Source organism: Dendroctonus ponderosae, unplaced genomic scaffold, assembly GCF_020466585.1.
Source record: "Dendroctonus ponderosae isolate FM_Combo_2020 unplaced genomic scaffold, Dpon_F_20191213v2 Dpon_F_20191213_2, whole genome shotgun sequence".
NCBI classification, from domain to species: Eukaryota; Metazoa; Arthropoda; class Insecta; order Coleoptera; family Curculionidae; genus Dendroctonus; species Dendroctonus ponderosae.
In genome coordinates this window covers 15,348,198-15,359,307 of record NW_026018165.1, presented here as the reverse complement: position 1 = coordinate 15,359,307, position 11,110 = coordinate 15,348,198, and the positions used below count along the sequence as shown (strand labels likewise).

General features: G+C 35.9%; 2 protein-coding genes across 2 annotated transcripts; one reads left to right on the top strand and one right to left on the bottom strand.

Moving 5' to 3' along the window:
* The first annotated feature begins 700 nt into the window (after positions 1-700).
* LOC109544628 (protein transport protein SFT2) lies at positions 701-2,074 on the top strand. Its single transcript, XM_019914934.2, has 3 exons — positions 701-1,058; positions 1,234-1,385; positions 1,506-2,074. Exons 1-3 carry the CDS (start codon positions 870-872, stop codon positions 1,780-1,782), a joined length of 618 nt encoding a protein of 205 aa, XP_019770493.1. The 5' UTR covers positions 701-869; the 3' UTR covers positions 1,783-2,074.
* On the bottom strand, positions 2,071-3,888 carry LOC109544627 (peptidyl-prolyl cis-trans isomerase sig-7). The gene is made up of 3 exons (XM_019914932.2): positions 3,527-3,888; positions 3,031-3,407; positions 2,071-2,970 (listed from the first exon to the last, which is right to left on the bottom strand). Exons 1-3 carry the CDS (start codon positions 3,751-3,753, stop codon positions 2,129-2,131), a joined length of 1,446 nt encoding a protein of 481 aa, XP_019770491.1. The 5' UTR covers positions 3,754-3,888; the 3' UTR covers positions 2,071-2,128.
* Positions 3,889-11,110: the final 7,222 nt, after the last annotated feature.

Sequence of the window (11,110 nt, the reverse complement as noted above, 5' to 3'; positions counted from 1 at the left end):
AGAGTCAAGTCGGACACCCTGTATATTTAATATTTATTAGTAGGTACACTGATATAAAATTTAAAGTAAATTTTGATGTTTTAATTTTATAATTACTCCTCCGGATCAATAATTTCGTAAACAGCAGCAAACAAACAAAAACAGATCTGACTAAGGTCATACTCCTCATCTATTACTACTACATATGTTTGCCCTCAGCGGCCATATCCGGTGACGTAGATAAAATGATTAAATGCTAACCAATTTTGAAGATTATAAGTTAATGACTCAGATCAGGCTTTTTTAACGATAGGAGTACCAGGCCTTTTGCTTTCAAGCTGCTTTTCAACATATATTTTTCAATTTTTTTTGGTCTTTCTCTTGCAAGTTGAGATAGTTCCTTCTAGCGAAGACATCCATTTTCATTCACCCTGTATATACCACCCTGCACCATGTTTCATACGTGTGTTCAACTACTTTAATGATTGAAAATATTAATCAAAAGTGCACATACTTACATATTATTTAAACAAACTACAGAGAAATAACACTTCTGTTTTGAAATAAATTTTGTTTGAGACATTCCATTAAACAGAGAAAACGCTAATATAAAAAAGGATGCAAACTTATCTCAGCCTATCAACAGCACATATACTTGTGCCCCATCCTCTTTTTCTATTGGCGCGTACTCTCTCTTGGTTTACTTAAATTATTTTACTTACTCTATGAACACAACCTTATTTTTTGTCTGCTGATTTTATTGTTTTGACGTTGACTATATTTTGTTCGAAGTGGAACGAATCAGGCTTAAGCCTGTTTAAGCCATTAGAAATGAAGCTTTAAGCAGCTTATTTAATTCTTTGTTACCCCAACTGAGAGCCCAACCAATCATGGTGGATCTCAAGAAAGACCTGGATGAGTATCTCCTTCTGCAAAGCGACCAGAAGAAGAGCTTTAAAATAACAATGCCAACTGTACCCTTAACAAAGCCGAATATTTCTGGATGGTTTAAGAGAGGGCAACCCCAGGACGACGAGTCGTGGTTTCAAGAGAAAAAGAAAGAATGTTGCCCAAGTTTAGTATGTTTCAAAGCTTCAGTATTAATTTGAACTATGTAGTACCGAAAAACTAATACTTTTTCTTTGAACTATTAACTTATGTTATCTTAGCTTATTGTTCGATATCTTTCACTGCTGCATAATTACTTTATTTCAACATTATCAAACTGAAGCAATAAAATGCCCTTTTTTGTAGACAAGATTCCAAAGAATTGTACTCTTTGCCATATGTATAGGAATGGGGATACTGTGCTTTTCCCTATCCTTGATGTACCTGCCTGTATTACTGTTTAAAGCCAGAAAATTCGCTCTCCTGTTCACTTTAGGAAGCTTATTTTTTGTATCTAGGTAAGTGTGATGATCTGATGAATTAGACCTTATTATGAGGCGATGAGGAATATCAAATTCAAATTATCAGGCAGAAGCAAGAAAAAAGTATAATTTTAGACATTGGAATTTTATTTTCAGCTTTTTCTTCCTATGGGGTCCCATTGCATATCTAAAACACATGTTCACTCGAGAACGAATAGTGTTAACTTTAACTTATGGAGGTACTTTGATTGCGACATTATACTGCGCGTTGCATTTGCAAAGTACGCCATTTACTGTGCTTTTCGCAGTTGGACAAATAATATCTTTATTATGGACAGTGATATCTAACATTCCTGGAGGAACCACCGGATTATCTTTCTTCTCAAAGATGTTTACCAGATCTGTGGGAGGTGGAAGCGCATTACCGATTTAGCTGATGAAAGAATAAACGTGATTTCATTTATTTATAAAATGTACATTGTTCAGAATTGGATTTACGGAGAATAAGCCGCGAGTGGTTCCAAATGAAAGATATCTGTTGAAAAATTGATCATCATTTGCTCAATTAGGTCTGCATGTTTCAATAACACAATTAGTAAGCTTTAGAAAGCATGCATATGATATCCACCTATCATTACTAGGAACTCGGTTTTATATTTTTTTATTGTTATGTGATTAGTAAGTGAGCAAAAAGTTGAGTGAGATAATAAATCTATTGATAATTGTTTCACATTTTTATTAACACGCACTTACGAAAATCGTACAATTAACAAATGTTTTTACTTATGATCCTTTGTGGATTTCCTACTCTCTCGCTTAGGGGATCTGTAGCTTCTGCTTGAAGAGGTTTTTGAGGAGCGTCCATTATCATGCCTCGCATTGGTTCGTGATCTAGAGCGGCTTCGTCTCCGCTGTGAAGAGCTGTAATACCTCTTGTCTCTACGTGGAGACATGTTCCTCTTCCGCCTCTCATTCTCATATGTATCACTGTCGGATGAGACGCTCCTTTTTCTATTTCGATGCGGGGACCTGCTTTTCCTTCTGGATTTGGTTCTTCTATTCGAGTCATGTATCGGCGATCTATCTTGCCTGTGTCTCAATGGAGATCTGCTTCGCCTTCTTTCTTTTCTATCCACTTGATCTCTGTCAGAGCGATTCTTAACAGTATAGTTGCCGTTACCAATATCCTGATTGGCCAATTTGCTTCGATTACCCTTCTCATCATAATGCCTCACGCCCCTGCCCTTTCCCAACCACTTCACTTTAGAGACACTTTGGCTGAAATCCACATGTATTCTTCTGTCGTCTATCAGCACATTGCCCATTTTAAAATAGGCATCTTCACAAGCCTTTTGTTCCTCAAACTCAATGAAAGCGTACTGAAGCGAATCGCCCGATTTTCGGTCTCTTATCACTTCGCAAGATTTGATTTTTCCAAATCGGCTGAATATGATCTCCAAATCATCGTCCGATGTCACAGGGTTTAGTTTGCAAACGAACAACACATTTTCTGGAGGCGCCATATCGGCATCCGGAATGTCGCCCACCATTTCCAATATTGTGGCTCTTGCTTTAGCCTCTCGTTCTGCCTGCATTTCCGCAACTTCTTGAGCCGATCTACCTGCAAAACATTTTTCATTAATTACTGTGATCTATTATCCAAAAGATTTCCGTGTTTTACCGGAGGTCTCGTCAATTTCCTCATCTGGGGCAATTCTGCCTCCGGCCAGCCTTTCGGCGCTGGGTGACGGTGACCTGGAAGGCGCCCGGAATCCATCGGGATCAGGATATGGATCGTCCAATACCACCGTATGAGTGATCCGAACATCTTGGTAAGGCCGATCATCCTTGTCGCAAATTACTTCGTTTATGCTCTCCAAAATATCGAGACCTTCCACAATTTCTCCAAAAACGCAGTGCTTTGGATCTAAGTACGTGAGATCAGCGCCTAATGTAACAAAGAATTGGGAACCGATCATGTTATCCTCACTTCCTACAAAGGAAATTAGGCCGGCTCGAGTGTGTTTAATTCTAGGTTCGGTTTCAGCAGCAAAATACCTGAAAAAAACACAGTTTAGAGAAATTATCACAGCTATTGTGAGGAATAGTAAGTAAGTAAGTTTGTTGTCCTACTGGTTAGTATTCATTCTTTTGGGTTTATTCTTATTGCTGCTTACCTTTTGGAAGGGCCACTTATCACTCCAAAAATCGATTCTCCCTTTGTGCGGGTTCCAGTCGGATCTCCAGTTTGAGCAATAAAGCCTCTGCTGATTGTGTGAAACAAGTTGAAGTTGTAGTACTTGAACTTACACAGCTTGAGGAAGTTCAAACAAGCCCTGGGCCGTTCTATCAAATACAAATCGACTGTAATGTCCCCAAGTGTGGTCTCGATAACCACAGACATGTTTAGGATTAATGGAAAATGAGTTTTCGACTTGAAATCTTTAAAGGGATGATTGAGTTATTTTTGTTTTTCTCATCTTGTCTCGAAAACTAACCGCAAAAATGTGACTATAATCTGACAAGTTTAGAAGGACGCTCTTCTCTTCTTGCGATCTGCGCTCAAGCGGCTGAAGAAACATGGCAACTGTGGTCAGAGACCCGAATATATTTTATGCTTTTAAAGCGCAGTTAGTTTACTCCCAGAAACAGTATCTATACTGAAATGAAAATGCATATACTTTCACATAATTATAAAAAATTGTATTCAAATCAAAATTTTAAAATTCTTCAAAATTTTCGCCGCACATTTCGGCGAATGAACTTTTGCAATGCTGAAAGAATTTTCGTTTCATTTAGACACTGAACGGATAAGTCTTTAATTGAAAAACATTTTGTATGTGATGGGAATAATAGAAAATACAATAAAGCAAATAATTATAAGCAGAATGTTCAAAAATGGTTACCACATATGTTCTGGACATTTAAGCGATTACACGGTGAAATGTTGATGAAATTGAATGAGACTACTAGCAATATATAATATACAAAATAAATAAATAAAAATTATTAGAATTTTTATAAAAATTTTGATCTCGAAACCAAAGAGGGGCTATTGTCGCTCTAAACCGTCGACCAAATTCAGCACTTTTGTCATGAACGACGAAAGTCCAAATTGCGCCAAGACGATAAAAAATCGGGAAATACGTGAGTCTCATAGAAATGCCCCAAGTGATATTATTTATTATTCAGAATTGAAATCCGCCCATGTGTGATTGGGAGGGCCGAATATTCGACCTCAAACTCCTGATATGTGGACAATCTTGGAATTTGGCGTAGAAGGGGATATAATAACTGCTTTATAAGAATAATTTAGTAAATGTCGTACATGAAAAAAAAACATCAATCAATCAATGGAAGAAAGATAAAATAATGATAATAAATGATGAATAAAAAAATGTCTTACGTGTTTCTTGTTAATGTCTGTTTCTTCCAAATCTTAAACATTTTTCTGTCCGACATTTATGTAAAACATACACATATTTTAATATAAAACAGAGTTTTTTTTTATAAAATAAAACAAAAATGGATGCCATTTTTTTGTCAGTCATTTCTGAAAAATGCCATAATTGTCAATGTCCATCCGTCATTTTCTGTGCTTGTCACAAAAGTGACACATTAAACTCAGAGTTTGACAGTCGTCAGTTACCAAAATTAATAAGATTATGATAATGATATTTATTGCACACAGATATCAGATTACTTTCATTTACCATAAATATGTGCACGTATATGACACCTTGCTACCTGTACACTGGAAGCATTTTATATTCAATTTCAAATACATGAACCATTAAATATGCAGTAGGTGTCCTGCCTACAGTTCGCACCATTTTTCACTTTTCGTTTCCGAGGTTCGCGGAGTATATTTAAATAAAATAAATATGCCTCACTGCAGATGGGGAACAAAAGGGAATATTTTATCATCTTTTCTTTTCTTTATTTTAGGTATACTTTTCACATAGATGCATAATTTTAAAGTGTGATATACGGTTCAGAGCTGGAACCTCAATAAGCAATTTACTGATAGATAACTAGCAGCGCCTTGCTTCAATATAGGGATGGTTATGATTTTTCGTCAATTTATGAAAAAATAATGGAGAAGTCTGTATATGGAAAAAGGTGAACGAATCGGCATTATATGGCTACTGAAGAAAATAATTAAGGATGCCAAATAAACCAGTAGGTAAATTGCAGAAAACGCTCAATTCATAACGTAAGCAGAAAGTATAATAGAGCCAGAATTAGTTCCCAGTGCTTGCATATATCGCGCAAATTGTAACTAGATATATTTTCGAACAATTTTTGCTCCTTGTTTCATCATCCAAGTGTGCTGGATCCAACATCTCATTCCTTTGCGTCTTTATATAATTAGGAAAAGTCTCCCCTGAGGTTGTCTCATTAGCAAAGAAAACAAAAAGATCTTTTAAGGCAGAGTTAAAATAGGGAAACGGATTAAAATCGGGAAAAGATATAATCAGGACGGCATACCTATTATTTAAGATTACGGGATATTTCCACGGGGTGGATTGCAGATTAATTAAAAAGTATATAAAATTCTCATTGGTTATTTAAAGGGAATCTGACTCACATAGAAAAAATATATATTTTTATAAATTGAACCGAATATTTAGATCTGTCTTTTCTTAAAGACACTTTTCGAAAGAGGCGTTTATGGCAGGTTTGCGTTCAATGGGCTCTAACGTTTTAAAAATGATAACCTCTGAGAAATCAACTGCAACTCCAAGCAAGAAAAAACACACTATTTAAAAAAAGAAAAAAAAATGGGGGTTTGAGGTCAAGAAGCATGTTATTTATTATACAGGGTTATCCATTTTATGCTTGGGCAAGTAAAAACAAAAAAAACACAAAATCTTCAGATGGAGACGCAAATTTTAATTCAATATAAAGATTAAACCTTGTCTTATACGTGAAAAACAATATCATTTAAATGTCCTCCACGGGACCTCCTATAGGCCTCAATGCTTTTGAGGTAATTTTGAATTACTTTTCGGCACATTATCGGCAGGGGCGGATCCAGCTTTAAAGTCAGGGGGGGGTTATGTAGAAAAAATACAGTCTTCTGTTGTTTATGAAATTAGAAAAATGATCCTCGTTTTGTGCAAGGGTGGCGCAAGATTATCGCAAAATTTCATGTTTTTCGTTCGGTTTTGCATGTTTCTCGAAAGCAAAATGAGCAAGAACGCTCGTTTTTACATCATTCCAGAGATAACTAAATGGTCTTTATTCGAAGTTTCTCAACAACCATTCGAGTCACAGAATTTGTTTTGGCATCGTTTGATAGAGAATTGAAAAGTCCATTCAGGACGTAACAACGTTAGTGAGGAAATTTGAGTAGTTTTGACCCAGAAAGCGAAATTTGTTTTTGCTCAAATCTCGGAGGCAAAATGAGCAAGAACGCTCATGTGTACATCATTCTAGAGAGAAATAAATGGCCTTTTTAGAAAGTGAACCATCGATAAGGAAATGTTGGCAGTTTTCTGGCAGTTCAGTCTCTTCAAATGCTTCCACTGTGTTCGAAATTGTTTGCTCTGTGGGTCGACCGTAATCTGTTGATATATCAGAATCACCATTTTTATAGCATTTAATAATTTTTACGCATTCTTCGACAGTTACACCCGGTATATGTAAATTTTCTTTACATAGAGTAAAGAACAATATTTGGATTTTGGAGCTATAAATAACTTTATTTAGAAAGCCAAAATATTAAAACACATTTTCCTGTTGCCTACTTAGATCATTTTCGGTAGAAAAAGTTGACCCATTCAAGCCTACTTTTGATAGAATTTTTACTCCGTTACTGTATTCCTTGGCCCATATTTTCACGTTGGCCCTTCCGTAGCGTAAAGGGTGAAACAGGGGCGAGATATTATGTGACAAATTGCACATCATTGAGATGACGAAGGCTCGCAACAGCAGGCTGTTTAAAGCGGGTTGGAGGCAAAGGGGGCGCTAAGAAAAGAGGTGTAAAATGGAGTATTTAGTGAAATAAAAGGGATTTGAAGTTTTCACTTACTTGCGACTTAAATCCATTTGCCTAAAGGGGTGATTGTTTTAGTTGTCGCGGGGGTCGATTAGAGGGTGAAATGTGGCACTCGGAATTGCCACGCAAAGACTTTAGTCGTCACAATAGAATATTTTAGACGAATAATTAAGCTTAGAGCGACTGCTTGAGTTTTAAATGATTGTGTGAATGTACATTAGCGTGTATTTTTGAATGATGATGACGAAACGAACTTTGAGCTTGAAATAAAATATTAATTAAGAAACTGGTCGGCCCTCACACACTGCTGGCGCTCAGCGGAAAAACTTTCTAATGGGTGATTATTAATTCAGGCTCGATTTTTCTTGGATTTTTCGAGTGGCGTTCGCCTTTAATAGACGTTGATGGGGGTTGAGAGGGTTGAAAGCAGTGGTGTGAGGGATCTGCATGAAAAGAGAATTAAAGTGCGAACTAAAATCTACACACTTCAGCCGAGTGATATTTTTGAGCATGTAGTATTTATGATGCAAACAGGGAGCATGGGAAAAGTTGAGAGTAATTAATATTTACCGGATATCTTTTGAGAATAATTGCTAATTGAAAATGGAAATTGGAATTAATTATTCAGAACAGGGCCAGTGTGCTTTAATCCTACAGTTAGTTGAATTTGAAATTTTTTTACTATCGGTAGCGCACGTTCACAAATATTTTCATTTCTTGTTATATTTAAATTACCTGTAGTTGAAGTACATTTGTTTTTTCGTATTTTTATTTGCTTGTTTAACTACTACCTGCAAAGTGTTTGGGTGTTTTTACTTCAAGCACTAACGTTTTATTTTGTAATACTCACAGAATTATTCAGATTTAGCGAAGTTATATAAAGTGCATGTACAAATTGGATTTTATATTTATAGAGTAAGATACCTTCTTAAAAAGTAGGAATCCAAGATAGGAAAATAACAAGAAAATGCTTCTTATGCTTCAAGGGAAAGGTAGATAAAATTTGATTAATATGGGAAATTATGCAGGGTAAATTAGCATGTTGTGGCTTTGTGATAGTAGTGCGTTATAACGTAAACTTATAAGTTTTCCTAAATATTACCTATTTACTTATTAAAAGGCAAAATTAATTTATTCCTGAATCTGCAGCAATCGTCGGTTCCAACCCGAATAATTCATGAAATACAAGTTAATTTCTTTACTATCTTATTCTTGAATCCTACGCGAAAAAGGTTTACAGTGTGCATCGGTAATTCTACTATTTTCAATTCAAAACGGTGATTATATTATTTTATTAAGTTTTTTGGGTAAATTTTCATGTTGTTAGGTAGTTTTAAAATTTAACCATCTAATGGTTTGAGTGCTGTGGCCTTCAAATCGTTCGAATCTAAACATCAGAACAGTGAGCCTAATGAATATTAAATCATGTTTAAGTCCGTATAAAATTTTATTGATAAGAAGTTAACGAATTTTCAAGCACGCTAACACGGAACGTTTGGCTATTATTAGTCCGCCTGGCGTTCTTCAAACCCGTTTATTTTAATATTTTGAGAAGAAATAAAAGTTTTATTTAATTTTACGAAATGCAAAATTTGCAATTAAAATGTTATGGTTTATGGCATTCAGAAGAACTGAACCTTATGAATATTTTTCAAAATTTTTCACATTCAAAGACACACAACGTAACTTTTCAAAAATTCTTTGCGACGTGTTTTACGAATAATTCTCTAAAAGTATCCAGTGCCTAATTTTAGGCTGAGACGGCAACTGAAAAGTCGTTTTCTATCAACGAAAAAAAAATTAAAGCTCCTCAATTAATATGTTACTACTGGAAATTTCACACATCTATGTAAAAAAATTCAACTGAAAAAAAGTACTTCAAACATTTGCAAAACTTGATTCATTCACCAGTTGAAAAAACGAAAGAGAAAAGAAAGATATTTTGAATTGGGAAAATTCTATGCCTGGCTGCGTAATAAACGAAAAAGTTAGTGGATTATCGCAAATAGCGGACATTGTATATCTGAAAATCGAAAATTGGACATTCGCATCTGGGTTAGCCGAGTCGGGGCCCAATCAGTGCAGGCGTTTATTTTTTTTCTGATGCTGCATTTCAAACCAAACTTTCTAAACTTTTTCTCTGTACGATCCACATACTTATGAGCAATAAAATGATTAAATAAAAATAATTAAAAGAATCAAATTGGTGTCAAACCTTCGTTCAACTTTTGCCCATATTGCCACTTAAGTAATAATTTCAATTTCAGTTAATTTTTGCTGCGAAGCTTCATAGAGATTTTCTATGCTAAAAATTTTACATCCAGAACTCTGTCAGCCGAACGCAAGCAAACATGTTCCAAATGTTCCCTTTTATTCCACCTACGCCACTCTCAGTCTCCAGAGCCTCCGGGGTGCATTTGTGCCCCTTGTTAACCCCGGTTTGTTACACTGGAAAATTTTAAGACTTTGTAACTTACACTGAATAGTACGTGATTGGGATTTAAAAGGCATGTATCAGCTTTCTTTGAGGGATCTTTCCTTTAGTATGTGTGTTTTGCAAAAGACCCATTTGTTCTCTCTGCCATGTGTGTTCTGTCTGATACGCTCTTTAGATAATTTTAAATAAGGTATATTCATGTTTGGGAGAGATTTTTTATAAGTTGAGACCATAAAGTGATCTATTTGTTAATGGAGATTTAAACGAACAACGAAGTTTTGCTTTTGATCAGTCAGCTCCTTTATAATTATCATGGCAAACAGGCGAAGATTTCTATGACCTCAGAAGGGGGCAATAGATCAATCTTTCAGATCCGCAATCAAACACTTTCGATACGCATATTGAGGACAATTTTAGGTCGATAACTATGTTTTGTGCTCATAAAACATAAATGTGAGTTTTGGTGGAAAAAATTGGAATATTTTAGAATACAATTTTTGAAAAACTCTAATCTACTATGTATAGGCGTTTTTTGAGCGCTCACAAATCACAACCGACGGTACCACCGATAGAAAACCCAACCCAATTGAATCACTATCCCTCACATACATACATGTATAAACGATTTTTATTACCAAGGGGGCGAAAAATTCAACTCAAACTCAGAAGTTGATACTAATTATGGCTCATTAGTGTTTTTCGGATGCTTAAGAAGACACACCGATCCCAAGACATCGAATATGCAAAATTAACTGCGAAAGATTCGATTTCTATTGGTTTTGGCAGGTCGAGCCGAAAAACCGATAACATAATATGAGCAACGGAAAATGAAAAAAAAGACATCGAAAGCTCGGTTTGCTGGATCCGTTGACGGGGCGCAATCAAGGCGGTAAATGTTTACCGACGTCGTCGTCTACTTTCGATAGATTTGACGTTTTGTTGCGCCATGATTGTTGTTTTCCTTTTCTGGAATTGCATGTGGCACGAGCATTGGGGTGTGTTGCCGCGTTATTTATTTTGCATGAACGAATCGTCGGGCAAACATCGTGATTTCCGATTTTCAGCCCGTAACACCGCTGTCTCTTTATTTGGGTGACAGACGTAAAAAAGAGCCATTTGATTTCGGTTGCAATCGAATATCAAACCGAGAATATCACCAACGCTGGAAGAGCTGGAGTAGATGGTTGCGGAAGTGTGGCGTGTTGTTGACGACTATACGGCCATCTGGCCGTATTTATAGTCCAAGTGCCAAGTGGCACTTGAGAGACACTTATCGAAGAACGACTTGAGTGACTTTTGACACTTGAGATAGAAGCCATT